This window comes from Aureobasidium namibiae, assembly GCF_000721765.1.
Source record: "Aureobasidium namibiae CBS 147.97 unplaced genomic scaffold scaffold_9, whole genome shotgun sequence".
Lineage (NCBI taxonomy): Eukaryota > Fungi > Ascomycota > Dothideomycetes > Dothideales > Saccotheciaceae > Aureobasidium > Aureobasidium namibiae.
The window spans coordinates 583,477-603,793 of NW_013581200.1; the positions used below are offsets into that span (position 1 = coordinate 583,477).

The following is a 20,317-nucleotide window of genomic DNA, read 5'->3' on the forward strand; positions in this document are numbered from 1 at the left end:
GTTGGAAGAGTCATTGGGAAGATCTGGTAAAAAGGTGCGAAGAGAGCAGAAAATGGCCGCAGCAAGAACGGAAAGCTGTAGGTCTTTGAGAGATCGGGTGACAAAAAGAGGGGTTTTCGTAGCGTTTGTTTGCGTTTCAGGTTTCTGGATGCTTTTGGACTGCAAACAACCACACTCTGCTGAGACGCTGAAGTGGATTGTTCAGGTGGTATGAATGGTGTTTCGCAGACTTGAGCTTCCCCAAGGAGAATTAAAAAAAAATGTCCGTCAAGACATTTTCTCCTGCAGGAGAGATACAGGTGCCTGCGTCCGTTGTATTTTCCGTGTACATGTCAGTGGCTTTCTTTGTCAGTGGCTGTATACAAGTACTTGTTCAGTGGCTTGGGAGTCAATATGTCATCGATTGCGGAACCTGCACAAAGGGAAGAACAAGAAAGCTGAGAGAGGCGCATTTGTATCCATGGTCTTGATTCATGCAGGATAGGGAGTGGAACCAAAATTCATCAGATGGTGTGGTGTGTAGTGCAAAATGGGGTGTGGTAGTGATCTGGATGGTGACATACACCGATCACCATTTTTCAGCTCGCTCGAGTTCAACATGCTATTCCTCTGGGCCATCTAATGGCCTCAATGGTGATATCACAAGAGTAAGGGAGGAGAGCCATGATTGACGAGGGATCAAGGAAAAAAGAATGATTAGAATTTTCTTTCCAGTCTTGCAATAAAACAAAGAATTGAAGTGAAGTGATTGAGAGGAGAAGAAAAAAATGACAAGTGATAAGGTAAAGATATGAGAAGAAAGAGTAGCACACCCCATGCTGTTGTCTGAGGGTTTAAGGCCCCAAACGAACTTTCCTCCCAAGCATCGATACAAAAGAGGCGCAACTGCAACATTTGCAACGAAAAAAGAGTCGTCCACCTCCTGAGCCAATGGAAGGCTATCCACATAGTCGTGCCTTCCCGTGACAAAGATCCCCTCAAAAGTCCCGAAAAAATATGATCATCTGTAAGTCATGTCCCATAATTTGTCCTGTTGATTCCCATCCAATGTCGCTATCCTTCCCAAATGTCGGCAAAATAAAAGCAATTCATGCACATTCCGTCTCTTCAATCTTGGACACAACGTGTCTCTCCAAAGTGACAGACCATCGAGTCGTTAGCCTTTGGTGCCGAAATGCTCTTTGGCATATTGTTCGCAAGCCTATTGGACACTGTCAGAAACATATCACAACACCACCCTGACTCGATATAGAATTGAAGAGGACGAACAGCGGATTCAGATGCTGTCTACTCACCTTGGCGGGTTTGCCGACTTTCTGTCCAATAACCTTCCATTTGCTTTGTTCGTATTCCTTGATGGCAGCGAGTAGTGCCGCGCTCTGAGTGAGGTGTTAGCGGGTCGGTATTATGGTACAAGGAATAGAGAGGCGGACGAAATGGCTGACCTCGTCTTCCGCAAACTCTGCGTAGTGCATGTCCTGTGTAGAGGAGAAGGAGTAGTTAGCAATCGATGTTCTGATGTATGATGGTGAATGTACATGACAGGGGTCATGAGAAGGGGGTGATGAGAAGCAAGCATCACATACCTTGTACCAGTGCTTCTTGACGCTGCCCTCGGTCCGCGTGGGAAACGTCTTTGCGATCTCGCTCCAACTGTTACCGGCATCTCTCATCACCTTCAACCTCTGCTCTTCCGCTGGCGTCCAGGGTGTGTTGGTTCGTCCTTTCTTTGGTCGCGAGGGCGGTGTATCGTGTCGAGGGATCCCCTGATCACCAGGTCCTGGACCGCTACCTGATGGGCCACTCAAGACATAATTGCTCTGGTCGCTGTTTGAACGGTCAGGGTTGCCAAATACAACGTGCTGATCGAGGCCATAGCTGCTGAGAGAAGATCCAGATAGAGGATGAGGGTCGAGTTCGCTTGCACGTCGCTTTCGTGGATTCAGTGGTGATTGAAGAATCTGTGGTGGTGGAGCGAGAGGGTGTTGCTGGAAGGGACTGTGTTGCTGATGGTGTAGAAGAGGAGGTGGGTGAGGATAGCCGAACGGCGACGTGTTTGTCGTGTATGGTGATGAGTGATATGGGTTGGCATAGGAAGAGGGAGGTAGTAGTCCAGCCGTCAGCGACAACTGCTGTGGTGACGCCGACAGCGGCAATTGTTGTAGGCCTCGCTTTGGTTGTTGGTTACTATGTGATGGAAGAAAGGTATATATGTCAGTCGTCAAGGTATCTTTGCGGTCCATGACATGCAAGTATACGGCCGTACAGGCGCGACGCTACGTGGAGAGGTATCGAAAGCTTAAGCTTGGGGGGAAAGGGGAACATGTGGGTGTGGAACTTACGACATGTTGAACTGGTCGTGATGGTTAGGTACAAGGTCCAGGTATGTACAGTTGCTGGGGTGGAGAGGATGTATTTGAGTCATGGACGTCTGTTTGCTCGCGCAAAGAAAAAGCGCTGCGAGAAAGGGAAGCGTGCAAGGAGAAAGTGGGCTGGCTGCAGGCAGGCCCACGACAAGGCGAGGTGATTGACGAGAGCGGTAGGATATGCAAGCTTTTTGGCTGGGGCCGGCGCGCGTGCGCGTCAAAAAAGGTGAAAGCAACAGCCGCAAAAGACTGCGATAACAATAAAGGGCAAACCGATATTCGTGGTCGCAAAAGAGGATAGATGGGAATATGGGGTCGAGTTTTGGATAGATTCAAGAAACCAACTTGGCAGGTTGCGAGACGACAATACTTGAGCTTGTAGTAATGTATCTGTCACAACGACTTCACGGTGCTCGAGAAAGGGAAAAGGAAAACGGAAACGGGGCAGGAGTCAGTGGTATGGTGAGCTCAGAGGGTGGGGGGGCAAGGACAGGGCCGGCAACCGACGCACTGGCTGCGCCTACGGTAGCTAATAGCCAGGCCCATCTTGGCCGCGGGGGCGGCATGAGGCCTTGATCCTTTCTCAGGAAAGCAGCGCTCAGCGTGCATGCTGAGCACAGTCAGCGCCCTCCAAGACTGGCCGCAGTGTCGTATGCGGCTTGCAGGATGAGAAGCGTCGTGATCATCCTGAATCACGGCCATGTGTGGGGGGCAAGACAACATTTTGCGGGGAAACCGCCCGCTCCGTGCCATGGCTTGCTTGTCTGGGACGGCGCTGGCGGCTCTGATTCGTCGCCGTACGCGAAGCCTTTTCGTTTTTCACGGCCTGCAAGCTGGCACCAGCAGCGGTTGCTGCTGCATGTCACATGGGTTCCGAGAGTCTCTTTCAATCGCACGCGTGCGCTTGCCATCATCTCGTGCAAACATGCAAAGATCATCCTCGTCCGCACGATCGCACGTCTCCTCATGACGTACCATGTCCGATGGAGCTCGTGCTTGCTTGGATGCATGTGCTAGAAGGCTTTGCAAGTGGTAAACGAAAGAAGCCCTACACTTGGCCGAATCAGAGACAAAGGGTCATCCATCACATCACGCCTTTGGCCAAGGATCTTTGGTTGCTCTCACGGAGTCACAGCTCGCCAGAGGAACAGAAGTGGCGCTTGACGGGCAGCGATAAAAGCAAACGTGCAACGTGCGAATAAGGTCTAGCAGGGAATCCTTCCGCCTAAACGGTCGGCGGTCGCGGAATGAAGCTTCAAACGCGATGGGCTCCGATAAGGTCCAACCCGACAAAAGCGCCGGGCTCATGCAAAGCACGATAACAGAGCAGAAGACAGGCAGACAGATTGGGAAGATGATTGCAAGGGCTTCTCTTTGGGAAAGAGTCAAGTCTCATGTCTCGCAGTGTGCATTTGGGTAATTAGTACAGACTGGGGAACTTGGGTTCTCACGAGTACAAGACGCCATATGCGGCAGCACGTCCAGATGTTCCTCACATGCAGCGATGACAGCGCAATGGTTAAGCGTGCCGCGCCGCCTTCCGTCTGCATATCATGATGGGACAAGGACACATGGTTGAATGGTCCAAGCTCGGTTCAGCTCGTAGGGCAACAGAGTGGAGAAAGATGATGGGAGCTACTTCAGTAAGTGCCCTCCTTCCAACCAATGGGTATCAAAGCGGCAGCGACCTGCTGGACACCGCGCTCGGTAGCCAAAAGATTGAATTGAGAAGCGGCATTACGCGTGTCTGCAACTTCGAGACGAATGCCCAGATCGCTGATGTGCTTTCGCGTCTCGGGCGAGACTGGGATGATTGTTGGACCAGTACCCAGGATAAGGAGATCTAGGCGCGGCGTCAGTAGGCTGTAGGTACTCGGTACTTGTCGTGATAAAGGGGTTCTCTTTGAACTCACCAGGCTTGGGCCACACGGCGTCGAGCAGTCCCCAGCTGTGTTCAGCCACCTCCCATTGACCCTTGTTGTTGCGCAAGAAGCCTCCAACGCTCGAGACGCCCTTGTTGTCATCGCCCAATGCGCCTTGACCGATTGTGCCCTCCTTTCGACCCTCTCTGATCCAGGGCTTCCAGTTGAAGGCGTCGCCACCGACAAGCAAAACTCCAGACCCAGCAATCTTGAGCCCAGAATTGAGAGCAAAGCCGTCGTGTGCGCAAGCGTCAATGGCGGTTGTGGGAGTGGGCGTAGCACCGAGGACGTCCATGGCACCAAAGTCGGTCTGGGTGTCTTCTTTGCTGGGCGGACCGCGATCTTTTGTCTTTGGCGGACCTATGGGGCCTCTATTGGATGCCATTGTCCTCGTCGTCGAGTGCAAGTGTCTGCATAGTCTTTGGTTTGGCTGTCGAAGCATTGTGCGAGCGGCAGGAAGCTGTTCGAGGGAAGCGCGCAAGCAAGCGCCCGCGGGTCTGAAGATGCCGGCCATGTCGAGCTGGTGTATGTGTGTGACGATAACGATCTGTACAGTTCAATAGGCTTGGTGTGTTTACTGTAGTGTCGCCTTCGTGATTGTTGCTGACGGCTTGGTTACAGAAAGTCTGGAGAAGCTCGGCGTCAACGTCACCAGTTGTCTGTTCCCGCCCAATCGAGCAGAGATCGTCGCTCTCATTGCAGCGCCCAAAATCCACCACGACCCGTCCAACCGTCATCCACCTCATCACCCGAATCTTCAGATCGTAAGAATGCGCCCAAAAGGCCCTCTTGTTCCCCTCCTCCACTCCTCGGCCACACACTCCGGGTCCCCTTCAGCCCGTGGTGACCTTGTCTTGATGCTTGACCCAAAACCTTTTCAAGTCAAAGTAAAGACCTTTGACGCCTTGGCTTTCCCATCGCCCTTGTTAGACTCCAACATCACTGGCGCAAAGAACCTCGTGTCAAATGCTTCATCCAGATAGAATCGTGACCAGGTGCCTGCGTGGCCTCTGACTTTCAGCTCAAATCGGATCACACTCCCATTGTCTCTTTTCAGCCTTGCTTACACCTCACACTGCATGGTTGGCTAGCGCCAAGTGGCTGCCTTCGCTGTCACGAGAACCGCTGTCACAACCGCCACTTCCCGTCTGCAAGCCTGCCGTAATCACCATCGACATGACACTGATCCACATGTCTGATTTCACCACCGACTTGGCTCATGGATAGATATCTGCATGAACCACCTCCACAGTATGCGAGAGGCCCTCGAAACAGAGCCCGTCGTTCGTTTACATACTCAACCATCCTCGACTCCATCGACACTCATCACCCTTGCTGATCACTCCCCAGAATCAACGAACACAGCATTGCACATTCACTCGAACCCTCAGACAGGCTATCTACTCCTGACACGATCTCAACCCTGTTCGAACTATGGTCCTCGGCAGCGGCAGAATGCGAGGTCTATACGCTCTATCCAGTATACAACTCCTCTATGTAACTTTGATCAACTAATCTTTGGTTTGGAACAAATTAGCAAATGCCGCATCCAGCCGACTCAATGCGTCTTCGGTTATTCGATGGTGGAGTACAAGCCTAGGTCCATCCAGCAACAAACCTCTACGCTCTCCTGTCGCATCCCATTCTTCAGCGGTCACTCCGAACCGATCCAAGTTCATCCAGACCTGGTTTGTTTCCACAGGCTTTTGCAACTTGCCGCCTTTGAGTTCCCACATTTTCCCTACTCGTTTCGCGAGTTCGTGTACGTTTCTCAGTTTTCCGCTCCTAGATCCCCATTCGCCGTCTCCAAACTGCTCGTCCACGGCGACTTGTGCTGCTGCAGTCAAGACTCCTGCTTGTCTCATCCCACCACCGATATTCTTTCTTATTCTTCTTTCTTGGCATAGCAGGGCTTCGCTGCCTAGCAGCATAGCTCCCATGGGTGCACCCAAATCCTTGCTGAAGTCCAACGGGTGTGATGCCATTGTTTGCACATCAGATGTTTACGGGTTTGGGATCTAATGTTGCGGGTTCCGTCGTTGCGGATTCCGTCGTTGCGGCAGTGGCTGCGCTGTTTTGTGTCATGCCGTTTGTGTTCTTTAGGCGTGGAGAGAGTATGCGTGAGAAGAGTCGGTTTGCGAGGCAGAGTGTGGAGATGAATGAGAAGTTTGGGGATGAGTGATACAAGAGCAACTGATGAGATAGCAGAGAACAGACCAAAGAGGAAGCAATGAAGGTAAAATTAAACTTGAGTAAAGCAGCCAGCAGCAAAATCGCAAGGCCAAAATGGTATCTAGTGCAGAACATAGCTATGTGAGGAAAGAAGAAAGAGAAAAAAAACACAAGCCGTAATGCCATGGTATCATCATATAACATCATCCTCATCCTCATCCTCGTTCTCATGCTTCTCATCCCGTCCTTCCTCATACACCCTCGACCTAAGTCCCCACATAAACAGGCGCACCAATCCTACCCTTGATACTTTCTCGATATCTGTCTCTCTTGACCTGCTCCTTCCTCTCCCTCCTTCTCGCCATCTTACTTCTCAACCCGCCGAAATCCCATCTTCTTTTGTGTCTCTGACTCAATCGTCTCAAGCTCTCCGTACTCTGTGCAGCCATCCTCAACAAATCACTGCTTTGTCTCTTTCTGAGAGTTGGGAACGAAACAAACAGCCTGGTGAGAAGACTTCGCTTGTCTTTTTGCTGGGAATGCAGCAAACGCTGGTTGTTGGCAGGAGTCATGGAAACATGATGACGACGGACATTCGTGCCATGGCGGTCGATCCCGAGAGAGTTGCCTAGCATGAAGCCACCTTGGCCTCGGAAACCAGGTAGTCGCACACTCAAGCGTTTAGGTCTCCAATGCCTGTTCTGCTCAAAGGAGTCCAGACTTTGAACATCAGACGTATCTCCGCCCGATGGTAACTCGTCATCTGAATACTCTTCCTCACTATCCGTGAAATCATCCCAGAAGCCTCGAGGTCGCCAGAAGGGGTGAAGTGTGGTATCTCTGTCGTGTTGACTCTTTGGCCGTTGTGATGATGTGCTGTTACGGCGAGACAGGGAAGGGGTAAGGAATGGCTGAATGAGAGTTTCGGAATATCTTCGAGCTTTTTCGACCAGTGATGGTCGGCGAAGTGGTGGTGAGGGAGGAGCCGGCGTTTCACGGAATTGCGAAGAGGGAGTCGCAGGGCTGATGATCACAGCAGGGAGACGAGGAGGCTGAGGGGCGGTGCGTGGGTTTCGGAGAGGTGAGTCGACTTCGGCACGGCTGAGGTCTTCGAAGGTGTGAGGCGTCGGTGCGTCGAGGACGGTAGAAAACTTGGGATGGGAGGGTCGGATGGTAGGCTCGTCTTCACTGTCGGGTGTGGTAAGAGCGTCAATGATTCCGTCCTCATCTGCGTTCTGGGCTTCGGCCAGACGCCTTTTAGCAACGTGTTGGACCATGAGCAGGGATCTGTTGCCATGAGGATACAGATTGACGGCTTTGGCCTCATTCAACTCCATTGAATCTGTGCGGTCTGAAAGTTGCGAAAAAGGACTTGTGCTCGAGTGAAGGTTGCGGATGTCTCTGGAGTCTGAGGATTTACGCGGCGAGGTCTGCTGAGGATAGTCAGACAATGCTTGCGTTGACAGATTCTTCTGCTGTGATGGCAACAAGAGTCTGTGGTCGGTGGGCCTAACACGTTCCACAGAAGACCTCGGCGGACGTTCCAGCTCAGGCGATTCGAGTTCGGCGTCAATAGAGTGTCTTTTCCAGCCTTGCTGCGAGCTGAGCTTGATCTTTGCATCTTGGCCGTTCACGCGATGGAACGAGTTCCTCGACACAATCTCGGAAGAATCTGTATTAGTATGGACAGGTGCGGACACATGGCGCAGTCTTGTTCGCGGTGTTGGTTGCTCTTGCTCTGGAGATGCATAGTCGAGCCAGATATCACTGTTGAGGTCCACTTCTTGGTCCAGAGACGTGCGTGGAGTCTCGCCTTCGATGTAGCCCCGCTTGAGAGAAACATGGTTCTTCGAATGATGGAGTCGGTTCTGCCGAGACGTGAGTGAATGGGTCTTGTCATTTGTGTCACTCGATGAAGAAGAGCGAGACGAGCGACGCTCGGGTATGACAATTACCGGCACTTTGGAAACGCGACCAGTCTCGGGATTGGACACAGATCGCGCTGCATCGACATCTCCGTTGACCAGGTGTTTGCGTACACGCGGGGGTACTATCTTCGGATTCAAGACGTGTTGAGACTCGAGCGAGCTACGCCTTGAAGAAGCATCATCGCGCAGAGTGTCGACCCTACTGACTCGTCGTAGAGCTGGCTGTTTTTGCTGATGTGGAGCCGTGAGTACAAAGGCTTCAATGACGGTCGACGTGGTGGATGCAGCAGACAGACGCTTCGACTTTTCGTTTCGCATATGTTGATACAAGGGACCGTTATCTGCCTCCAGCCAATCAAGCGTCTCTCCATGCTTGACTGTAGAAGGGCTTCCATTAGCTCCTTCAGAAAGCGGCATGACTGCAGATGCTGATCTTTGTTGGTTACTAGTCGACATCCTCTGACTGGGTGTTGTTTGTTGCTGAGGTTCAGCTGCGCGCTTCTTTCGGATGGTCACATACCTCATGAAATTGCCGGCCTCAGAGTCGGGAGTGGATGAAGCTTCTCCGCCCAAGTCTTCCGGAGTCATGTGTTCGACCAAATGAGAAGAAACGGCAGGTGCGGGGAAGGGTCGAAGGGGTTCTTGTGTCGGTGTTGTCTCTCCAGAGCCAGACATAGATTCTCCCAGCGAGTTCGGCCTCTCCGGGATGCCCAGCGGCAGACTGCTCAGTCGCATGCCTCTTGTCGCGTCCAACCACCTATGCCCTGCCTCGGACCGCAGTGGAAGACTGGCCTGGCTCGTGCTGGCACTGGCTTGACTTTGAGTCTCTCTTGCAGTCATGAAAGACTCGGCGCGCGAAGAGGCAGAGTGTGGTATGGCAGGTCGTGGCGGCGCAAGTGCTTTGGTACGAATATTGGGTGGGGTCAAGTCGGGTGTTGGAGGCCTCTGTTGGTTTGGTGGTGTACTGGTGCCTGCTGCTTCTCGTGGCAAGGGCACAAGATGCGCATATGTTGCGCTCACATTGCGCGATTGTGTAGGCGGTGTGGGAGGGAGTGTCGAGTTGCGGCGCATAAGGGATATGGATGGTGCGTCTCTGGGCCGGTATCCTTCGTGCATATCACCATCCGAGAGGTCCGAGTCGTCGTCATCGTCGTCCGAGAAGTCGGCATGTCTAGATGATTCGGCCTTTTCGGTGGTTTGTCGCGATGGCAGTGATTTGTAGGCTTGCAGGAAGTTGCCATCCCTAAAGGATTGCTCTAGTAGAGCGAATGCCTTGTCAAAATGAGAGGTAGGCATATCGAGGGGTGATTCGTAGTCGAGTGGTCGTAAAAACATGAAGCCGTCGCTTTGTACAGATGGCGGTGGGTGGTCATTGGCACGCTCAGTGCAAATCGTAGACGGAAAGAAGGTCAAGGTTAGGTATGTCGGATTGAAGCCTGTGACGAGCAGAGGCTGGATACAAGTCTGCGCAGATGCAAACGCAAATGTGCAGCGACAACGATCACAGTCGTCGGTTACACGCGCGGCCCACGGTCACTTAACACAGAGAGGGTGGCCGAGTGGGAAAGGATTGGTTGGTTGGCAGACAGCGAACGCGAAGCGCATGCACAGCAAATCATTCGGCTAAGCCATGCACCAGAGTCCGGGATCTTGCACACCGAAACGTCACTGTTTTTGACTGGATAGGAAGGAACTATACAGCCAGCAGCCTCGAGCCCTGGCAGCGAGACAGGAAGGCACTGCACGTAAGACAGGAAGACGCGAGAATAAATCAAGAGTTGGAACCCGCGCTCGCGCCAGCTTTTTGGGAAAGCACCAACGTCACTCCGCTGAGTCCGCTCCTTCCTTTTGGCGAAACGCGGAGAGATCAGGGCTCGTTCATGGTTCTTCTCTTCCATCGATATACACAGCAGCCTGGGAACACTGCTGCGGACGAGGTAGGGTCTGTGAATAAGGCACAAGCAATTCATCCATGATTGGAAGTGTGATCTTTGGTCGAAATAGCCATTTTCTGTGTTTTCCCCATGCCGAAAATGTAAATCAAGGTCGTCTCGATGGTTTTGGAGTCACAAGATAATCTGAAAGCGATTGACCTATCAGAACTGCAGCAAAAGTTCCATACATGCATCCTCGCCAACCTTACCACATTCTCATCTATCTGGCATCCATTCTAACGTTGTTATGGAATCCCTAGACGTCCTACTCGCTCTCAACATTGATGAACATGCTGGCTGCTGGTAGCACCCTGGTCTCAAAGCTTGGACATTGTTTCAATGAGCAACGAGCATGCGCCTCGAACGGAACGCGCTTTCGTCCTTCTAATGCTATGGCTGTGCAGAAGTTGGAGGTCTAAGGATATACTGTTTCTGGGGTCTCATGTTCTGCTACCCAAATTCTGTCATAGATGGCTTACCTCCACGTGAATATTATAGGCTGTGCTGCGGCAGAGTCTCCTCGTGGCCGAGGTCTAGACCTACCTGAGATTGATAGACCAATGTTGCCGTACTGCGCATTACGCTGTTTGCGTGTCTCGTCATTTCCGTATAGTCGGTTGCAGCAATCGCAACATGTGGTAGACTGGCCAATCGATTTGAACGAGTTTTTGATTCATCGCATGCTAACATGACCTTTTCTGCCCTCCGCGGCCGTCCCTTTGACCTTGACGACAGATGATATCGACGAAGTCCCAGCCAGAGCAAGAAAGCGTAGACTTAGACGCCGAGCCCTTTTAAAATCTCCACATGCATTTTTGCCTTTTCTCAAGTCACAAAACTCGTCTTTTGAACTTCCGTCGAGACTTTGCGCCAGCATTCAACCGAAGAAAAGATTTTTCATTTCAAAAAGAACAAGGTGGGGGAATCGTTTAACGGCGGGCCGAGTTCTCCTTGAGAACCTTCTTGACGATCTTCTGCTCCTCGATCAGGAAGGCGCGGACGACGCGGTCCTTGACGCAGTTGGCGCAGCGGGAACCACCGTAGGCACGCTGGACGGTCTTCTTGGGGCGCGAGATGGTAGCGTACTCGCGGGGACGGAGGGCGGGAACCTGAAGAGAGACCAGTGTTAGTCTTGGTATTTTGTTGTATTCATGTCCAAGAGATTCGTCGAGAGTGTTGTAGGTTGTGATTATTGTTGTAGAGGTTGGGTTGAGGTTGACAAGTCGTATGTTACTCCAGGCAAGTAGGTAGGTCGAGGAGGGAGTGTTCGAGAATCTCTTGGACGATTGGACATCAACTTACGCCGGCAAGCTTGACACCACAGTCACCGCACTTGGGAGCGGTACCCTTCTTCTTGATGTGAAGGTAACGGAGCTCGCCACCGGGAGTCTTGATGACTCTGACCTTGTTGGACTTGGTGTTGTAGCTGGAAGCAGCTCATGTCAGCGCGTCTGAATCTGCCAGATATATTGTAGATGTGTGCGGTTTTCGAAGAATGATAGAGCGATCGTAGATGGGAGGTTTTGCGCGGTCGTTCGGTGTGAGGGTGCGTCGTGTGGATTTGTGCAAGATTGCGCGATGTCGACTTACGGTTGCCTGCGGCGCTGCGAAGAGGGTCAGTATGTCAAAATTTCAGTCGACAGCATATCTCCAGGACGTACGTAGGTGAGTCTGTTGGAGGGCATCTTGACGGTGTTGGATGTGTCGCTGGGTGATGAATTGTCTCGTCTCGCGGAATCTCAATCGATCAAGCTGAAATTTGCCAACGTGTGCGAAGGCAGGTGCGACTTCGGCTAACTCCGGGGTTTAACCGCAAGAGGCAGGCGCGAATCCGCCAAGACCTTTTCGGTCGCGGCTTCGTCGAAAGTTGGAGCTGGAGGTTCATAGCGCAAAGTAGAGAGCGTCGCCACGACTTTTACATCTCGAGCAGTTGGAGCCATCGGCATCACTGCGCCAACGATTGACACGACTGGAGCTTTCATCTTGACGTGTCACTGCGCATTTGTTCACTGGTCTCACTCCGGATCCATCCATCCGAGCACGCCATCTTACAGACATCGCGGTCGGGGAAGCAGCACCAGCTGCCGTGATTAGATCACCACCCCCCATCGCTACGACCATCTACATATTCGCCAACAGACATACACCATCATCGACATGTCCGCACCACCGCCACCTCCTCCAGGCTGGGACGCCCCTCCCCCGCCACCACCTGGAGCTGCTCCTCCCGACGCCCTTGCCCCTCCTCCGCCCGGTTACAAACCTCAAGTCGACCCTCAAATCGCAAAATTCGCCGACAAGAAGCAAAAATGGTTGCGCATGCAGAGACAGCGCTTCGGAGAGAAGAGACGTGGAGGTTTTGTTGAGACACAGAAGGCCGACATGCCACCGGAGCATTTGCGAAAGATTGTAAAGGACATTGGTGATGTTTCGCAAAAGAAGTTCAGTTCAGACAAGAGAAGTTATCTGGGTGCTCTCAAGTTCATGCCGCATGCTGTCTTGAAGCTTTTGGAGAATATGCCCATGCCTTGGGAGAGTGTGCGCGAAGTCAAGGTCTTGTACCACGTCAATGGATGCTTGACGCTGGTCAACGAGATTCCTCGTGTCATCGAGCCAGTCTTCCATGCGCAATGGGCTTCCATGTGGGTCGCCATGAGAAGAGAGAAGAGTGACAGAAGACACTTCAAGCGTATGCGCTTCCCCCCCTTCGACGATGAGGAGCCGCCACTTTCATGGTCCGAGAACATTGAGGATGTCGAGCCGCTTGAGCCTATTCAGCTGGAACTGGACGAGGACGATGATGCCGCCATCTACGAGTGGTTCTACGACCCCCGCCCTCTCTTGGACACATCACATGTCAGTGGACCTGGATACAAGAAGTGGAACCTGTCACTGCCGCAGATGGCTGCTCTTCACCGTATGAGCACTCCTCTTCTCAGCGATCTGGTCGACAAGAATTACTTCCATCTCTTCGACCTGCCCAGTTTCCAGACCGCAAAGGCTCTCAACGTCGCCATCCCTGGTGGTCCCCGCTTCGAGCCTCTGTACAAGGATATCGACCCCAACGACGAGGACTTTGGCGAATTCAACGCCATTGACCGCATCATCTTCCGTGCTCCTATCAAGACCGAATACCGTGTCGACTTCCCCTTCCTCTACAATTCTCTACCCCGCAGCGTCAAGCTGAGCACATACTCACACCCTCAGACAGTCTACCAAAGGACGACAGACCCCAGTCTTCCTGCATTCTACTTCGATCCTGTCATCAACCCCATCTCTTCAAGAGCCGTTGCTCCCAAGAATTTGACCGTCAGCCACGAGGATGAGATCTTCGGCCCTGGCAACAACGAGGACGACGATTTCGAGATGCCTGGTGAGATTGAACCTTTCATGTCTGACGAGGACCTTTACAACGACGAGACTGCTGCCGCTATCCAGCTGTGGTGGGCACCTTACCCCTTCGATCGCCGTTCAGGCAAGATGGTTCGTGCTGAGGATGTCCCTCTTGTCAAGCAGTGGTATCTCGAGCACGTTCCCGGCGGTCAGCCTGTCAAGGTCCGAGTCTCTTACCAGAAGCTGCTGAAGAGTTACGTTCTCAATGAGTTGCACAAGAAGCCCCCGAAGGCTCAGAACAGGCAAAACTTGATGAGCACTCTCAAGCAGACAAAGTTCTTCCAGCAGACCACCATTGATTGGGTTGAGGCAGGTCTTCAAGTTTGCAGACAGGGCTTCAACATGCTCAACCTGTTGATTCACCGCAAGAACTTGACTTACCTGCATCTCGATTACAACTTCAACTTGAAGCCCATCAAGACTCTGACCACCAAGGAGCGCAAGAAGTCGCGCTTCGGTAACGCCTTCCACCTGATGCGTGAAATCCTCCGCCTCACCAAGCTCATTGTGGATGCTCAGGTACAGTACAGACTGGGTAACATTGATGCCTTCCAACTTGCCGACGGTATCTTGTATGCGTTCAACCACGTTGGTCAACTTACTGGTATGTACCGTTACAAGTACAAGCTTATGCACCAGATTCGTACTTGCAAGGACTTGAAGCATTTGATTTACTACAGATTCAACTCCGGCCCCGTCGGTAAGGGTCCTGGTTGTGGTTTCTGGGCTCCTGCCTGGAGAGTCTGGCTATTCTTCATGAGAGGTATCATTCCTCTTCTTGAGCGCTGGTTGGGCAATCTGCTCTCGAGACAGTTCGAGGGTCGTCACAGTAAGGGTGTCGCCAAGACAGTCACCAAGCAAAGAGTCGAATCTCACTTCGATCTTGAATTGCGTGCCTCAGTCATGGCTGATCTGATGGATATGATGCCCGAGGGTATCAAGCAGAACAAGGTCAACCTTGTGCTTTCACATCTGTCTGAGGCTTGGAGATGCTGGAAGTCCAACATTCCTTGGAAGGTTCCTGGTCTCCCTGCACCCATTGAAAACATCATTCTGCGTTACGTCAAGAGCAAAGCCGACTGGTGGATCTCAGTCGCTCATTACAACCGCGAGCGTATCCGAAGAGGTGCCACCGTCGACAAGACCGTCGCCAAGAAGAACCTTGGTCGTCTGACTCGTCTGTGGTTGAAGGCTGAGCAGGAACGCCAGCACAACTACATGAAGGACGGTCCTTACGTCTCCTCTGAAGAGGCTGTTGCCATCTACACTACTACTGTTCACTGGCTCGAGTCGAGAAAGTTCCAGCCTATCCCCTTCCCAAGTGTATCGTACAAGCACGACACCAAGATCCTCATTCTTGCCCTCGAGCGTCTGCGCGAGGCTTACTCAGTCAAGGGCCGTCTCAACCAGAGTCAGCGTGAGGAGTTGGCTCTGATTGAGCAGGCTTACGACTCACCTGGAACTACTCTTGCACGTATCAAGCGTTTCTTGCTCACACAGCGTGCTTTCAAGGAAGTAGGCATTGACATGAACGACAACTACTCGACCATCAACCCAGTCTACGACATCGAGCCTATCGAGAAGATCACAGACGCCTATCTTGACCAGTACCTCTGGTACCAAGCAGATCAGAGACATCTTTTCCCTGCCTGGATCAAGCCTTCAGACTCTGAAGTGCCGCCACTGCTCACCTACAAGTGGGCTCAGGGTATCAACAACCTGGACAAGGTTTGGGAGACTGCTGATGGAGAGTGCAACGTCATGATTGAGACTCAGCTTTCCAAGGTGTACGAGAAGATTGATTTGACTCTGCTCAACCGCCTTCTTCGTCTAATCATGGACCACAACTTGGCAGATTACATTTCATCCAAGAACAACGTTCAGCTCAACTACAAGGATATGAACCACACCAACAGTTATGGTATGGTTCGTGGTCTTCAATTCTCTGCTTTCGTCTTCCAATACTACGGTTTGGTCATCGATTTGTTGTTGCTAGGTTTGCAACGAGCCAGCGAGATTGCGGGTCCTCCGAATGCACCAAACGACTTTCTGCAATTCAGAGACCGTGCTGCCGAAACTAGACATCCCATTCGTCTCTACACAAGATATGTCGACAGAATTTGGGTCTTCTTCCGTTTCAGCGCAGACGAGTCTCGCGACTTGATTCAACGCTTTCTGACTGAACAGCCTGATCCGAACTTCGAGAATGTCATTGGGTACAAGAACAAGAAGTGCTGGCCGCGTGACTCTCGTATGAGATTGATGCGCCACGATGTCAACCTGGGTAGAGCCGTCTTCTGGGATATGAAGAACCGTCTGCCTAGATCAGTCACCACTATCGAGTGGGACGACACTTTCGCCTCTGTATACAGCAGAGACAACCCCAACCTGCTCTTCTCCATGTGCGGTTTCGAAGTCCGTATCTTGCCCAAGATGCGCAACCAGAACGAAGAGTTCCCTACAAAGGACAGTGTCTGGTCTCTTGTGGACAACTCGACCAAGGAGAGAACAGCACACGCCTTCTTGCAGGTTACTGAGGAGGACATTGCCAAGTTCAATAACCGCATCCGTCAAATTCTGATGTCTTCTGGATCTACCACCTTCACCAAGATTGCCAACAAGTGGAACACAGCTTTGATTGCACTCTTCACATACTACCGTGAGGCTGCTGTCAGCACCGTCGACCTGCTCGATACTATCGTCAAGTGTGAGACCAAGATTCAGACTCGCGTGAAAATCGGCCTCAGTAAGTACCTTTTTTTGACCCCTTCCCTTCTCACCTTCAGTCAAACACTCCCAATGTATTATCCACCTACATAGCACATCCTGATCATGTCGGCGTTCGACCACGCCGTCGTTACCCCGGATTTTCGTCGTTTTCGACTTTATCGCCCTGTTTTCATTCCAAATCTTCCCCTCTGACCTCCTACCTCACTCCTATACCTCCTGAACCTCGCTAACGTCCATACGGATTCCAAGATGCCCAGTCGTTTTCCTCCTGCCGTCTTCTACACACCGAAAGAGCTTGGTGGTCTAGGTATGATATCGGGTTCTCACATCCTCATTCCTGCCAGCGACAAGCGTTGGTCAAAACAGACCGACACCGGCGTCACCCACTACCGTGCAGGTATGTCGCACGATGAGGAGACTCTTATCCCCAACATCTTCCGCTACATCATCCCGTGGGAAGCCGAGTTTGTCGACTCCCAACGTGTCTGGACCGAGTACTCGCAGAAGCGCCTCGAGGCTCAGCAGCAGAATCGTCGTCTAACTCTTGAGGATCTCGAGGACAGCTGGGACCGTGGTCTTCCTCGTATCAACACGCTTTTCCAGAAGGACAGAAGTACGCTCAGTTTCGACAAGGGTTTCAGAGCTCGCACCGAGTTCAAGATTTACCAGCAGATGAAGAGCAACCCCTTCTGGTGGACATCTCAGCGTCACGATGGTAAGCTCTGGAACCTCAACGCATACAGAACCGATGTCATCCAGGCTCTTGGTGGTGTTGAGACCATTCTTGAGCACACCTTGTTCAAGGCCACTGCTTTCCCCTCATGGGAAGGACTCTTTTGGGAAAGAGCTAGCGGCTTCGAAGAATCCATGAAATTCAAGAAGTTGACAAACGCCCAAAGATCGGGTCTTAACCAAATTCCCAATCGTCGCTTCACCTTGTGGTGGTCACCAACAGTAAGTTCCACCCCTATTTACCACTATCTCCTCCTTCCCACAGCCTGCCTTGTCATTGAACTGCCTATCAAAATGCACAAGTCTTTTGCGTTTGAAAGCGCTTCCATTGAGAGCCTAAAAAATCGGCACTCTCCTTGGACAAAGGTCCATATCGTAAAGCGTTGTGCATTTTGATGGGTTCCTTTGACAATGCAAGGCTGTTGGAAGTGACTAGCTAGTCCGTGTCATGTTGTTAGTGAGAACATTGCTGACTTTGTTTCTACAGATCAACCGTGCCAACGTCTACGTTGGTTTCCAGGTCCAGCTCGATTTGACCGGTATTTTCTTGCACGGCAAGATCCCCACCCTCAAAATCTCACTCATCCAGATCTTCCGTGCCCATTTGTGGCAAAAAATTCAGTATGGCAAAAAATCCAGTCACATTCTGATAACACTAGCTAACTACGTCGCAGCGAGTCCGTGGTTATGGATCTGTGTCAAGTCTTCGATCAGGAGCTTGAGGCTCTTGGTATCGAGACAGTGCAGAAGGAGACCATCCATCCCAGAAAGAGTTACAAGATGAATTCTTCTTGCGCCGACATCCTTCTGTTTGCCAGTCACAAGTGGAGTGTTAGCACACCCAGCTTGCTCTACGACACCAAGGACAATATGGGCCAAACTACAACCAACAAGTTCTGGGTCGACGTCCAGCTCCGTTACGGTGACTACGATTCTCACGACATCGAACGTTACGTTCGAGCCAAGTACCTCGACTACACTTCCGACAGTATGAGTATCTACCCATCTGCCACTGGTTTGATGATTGGTATCGATCTTGCCTACAACTTGTACTCCGCCTACGGACAGTACTTCCCTGGTCTCAAGCAGCTCGTTCAGCAGGCTATGGCCAAGGTTATGAAGGCCAACCCCGCGCTCTACGTTCTTCGCGAGCGTATTCGCAAGGGTCTGCAGCTCTACGCTTCCGAGAGCAACCAAGAGTTCCTCAACTCTCAGAACTACTCTGAGTTGTTCAGCAACCAGATCCAGCTCTTCATTGATGACACTAACGTCTACCGTGTCACCATTCACAAGACTTTCGAAGGTAATTTGACCACCAAGCCTATCAACGGTGCCATCTTCATCTTCAACCCCAGGACTGGTCAGCTGTTCTTGAAGATCATTCACACTAGTGTTTGGGCAGGTCAGAAACGTCTCGGTCAGCTGGCGAAATGGAAGACGGCAGAAGAAGTTGCGGCTCTCATTCGATCGTTGCCCGTTGAAGAACAGCCCAAGCAGTTGATTGTCACAAGAAAGGGTCTGCTTGATCCTCTCGAGGTTCACTTGCTCGATTTCCCCAACATCTCCATTCGTGCCTCGGAACTGCAGCTGCCCTTCCAGGCTGCGATGAAGGTGGAGAAGCTTGGCGACATGATCTTGCGTGCTACCGAGCCTCAGATGGTGCTCTTCAACTTGTATGATGAGTGGCTCAAGTCCATCTCTTCTTACACCGCCTTCTCGCGTCTCATCTTGATCTTGCGTGCTCTGCACGTCAATCAGGACAAGACCAAGTTGTTGCTTCGTCCTGATAAGACTGTCATCACACAGGAGCATCACATCTGGCCGACGTTGTCTGACGATGATTGGATTAAGGTCGAAACGCAGTTACGTGATCTGATCCTGAACGATTACGGCAAAAAGAACAACGTCAACGTCTCTTCTCTGACACAGAGCGAAGTCAGAGATATCATTCTGGGTATGGAGATCAGTGCCCCCAGTATGCAGAGACAACAGGCTGCAGAGATTGAGAAGCAACAAGAGGAACAAGCTCAGCTCACTGCTGTCACAACAAAGACGCAGAACGTGAATGGCGAAGACATTGTCGTCACAACCACATCTCAGTTCGAGCAGCAAACCTTCGCCTCAAAGACCGAGTGGAGAACACGTGCAATTGCTACGTCCAACCTTCGCACTCGCGCCAACAACATTTACATCTCTTCTGAGGATATCCGTGATGATGAGGAGCACTTCACCTACATCATGCCCAAGAACATCCTCAAGCGTTTCATCACCATCGCCGATCTCCGTGTACAGGTTGCTGGTTACTTGTACGGTTCATCGCCGCCGGATAACAAGCAAATCAAGGAAGTCAAGGCTATCGTTATGGTACCTCAAGTCGGTAACACTCGTGACATTCAGTTGCCTCGGAACCTGCCTGAGAACGATATCCTTAACTCTCTTGAGCCTCTAGGATGGATCCACACCAGCGCCGGCAACGAGACCAGCTACATGACTGCACAGGACGTCACTCAGCACGCCCGCCTCATGAACCAGCACGACACTTGGGACAAGAAGACAGTCACCATGACCGTCTCTTTCACTCCTGGTTCAGTCTCGCTGTCTGCCTGGTCGCTGACTCCATCAGGATACACCTGGGGTGCTGAGAACAAGGACATGTCTTCCGACCAACCCTCTGGCTTCAACCCTGGTGCCGGCTTCGGCGAGAAGTCTCAACTTCTTCTTTCGGACCGCATCAGAGGAATGTTCTTTGTTCCCGACGACGAGAGATGGAACTGGTCATTCATGGGCTCAGGCTTTGGCGACAAGGAGAAAGGCCGCATCTATGTGGATGTTGGCGTACCCAAGAGATTCTATGATGATGTGCATAGACCTGTTCACTTCCAAAACTTTGCTGAGCTGGAAGACGTCTGGGTTGATAGATCTGACAATTTGGCCTAGAGAAATGATGAGATCGGGGTTGGGTGAGGTGTTTTACTTTTTTTTTTGGTATGCAATAGGCATGATGAAATCAGCATGGCGTTTTCTGTAAATAGTTTATAGTTCTCACGAAAGACAAGCATAAATTGTACTTCTAGAAATCTTCTCAAGTTTTCCATTATTGTGACAAGACAAGCATCACTTTGCAATCTGAACTGTAACCA

General features: G+C 51.6%; 6 protein-coding genes across 6 annotated transcripts; 1 reads left to right on the forward strand and 5 right to left on the reverse strand.

Moving 5' to 3' along the window:
• Window positions 1-1,156: 1,156 nt before the first annotated feature.
• M436DRAFT_47564 (uncharacterized protein) lies at window positions 1,157-1,742 on the reverse strand (the record flags this gene model as incomplete). The annotated part of the gene is made up of 4 exons (XM_013571610.1): window positions 1,157-1,201; window positions 1,296-1,379; window positions 1,446-1,478; window positions 1,587-1,742. Coding segments are annotated over 4 exons (318 nt in total), but the record flags the coding sequence as incomplete, so codon positions are not given.
• A 2,264-nt stretch (window positions 1,743-4,006) lies between these two features.
• M436DRAFT_47636 (uncharacterized protein) lies at window positions 4,007-4,730 on the reverse strand (the record flags this gene model as incomplete). Its single annotated transcript, XM_013571622.1, has 3 exons — window positions 4,007-4,209; window positions 4,280-4,360; window positions 4,409-4,730. 3 exons carry the CDS (start codon window positions 4,728-4,730, stop codon window positions 4,007-4,009), a joined length of 606 nt encoding a protein of 201 aa, XP_013427076.1.
• A 1,069-nt stretch (window positions 4,731-5,799) lies between these two features.
• On the reverse strand, window positions 5,800-6,273 carry M436DRAFT_64122 (uncharacterized protein; the record flags this gene model as incomplete). Its single annotated transcript, XM_013571699.1, has 1 exon — window positions 5,800-6,273. One exon carries the CDS (start codon window positions 6,271-6,273, stop codon window positions 5,800-5,802), a length of 474 nt encoding a protein of 157 aa, XP_013427153.1.
• A 453-nt stretch (window positions 6,274-6,726) lies between these two features.
• M436DRAFT_73105 (uncharacterized protein) lies at window positions 6,727-9,723 on the reverse strand (the record flags this gene model as incomplete). The annotated part of the gene is made up of 1 exon (XM_013571821.1): window positions 6,727-9,723. One exon carries the CDS (start codon window positions 9,721-9,723, stop codon window positions 6,727-6,729), a length of 2,997 nt encoding a protein of 998 aa, XP_013427275.1.
• Window positions 9,724-11,251: 1,528 nt separating this feature from the next.
• Window positions 11,252-12,007, reverse strand: M436DRAFT_82227 (ribosomal protein L34e; the record flags this gene model as incomplete). The annotated part of the gene is made up of 4 exons (XM_013571822.1): window positions 11,252-11,431; window positions 11,625-11,748; window positions 11,913-11,926; window positions 11,984-12,007. The coding sequence occupies 4 exons, from the start codon at window positions 12,005-12,007 to the stop codon at window positions 11,252-11,254; spliced, it is 342 nt and encodes a 113-aa protein (XP_013427276.1).
• Window positions 12,008-12,479: 472 nt separating this feature from the next.
• On the forward strand, window positions 12,480-20,114 carry M436DRAFT_47069 (PROCN-domain-containing protein; the record flags this gene model as incomplete). The annotated part of the gene is made up of 4 exons (XM_013571514.1): window positions 12,480-16,465; window positions 16,703-17,399; window positions 17,665-17,798; window positions 17,852-20,114. The coding sequence occupies 4 exons, from the start codon at window positions 12,480-12,482 to the stop codon at window positions 20,112-20,114; spliced, it is 7,080 nt and encodes a 2,359-aa protein (XP_013426968.1).
• Window positions 20,115-20,317: the final 203 nt, after the last annotated feature.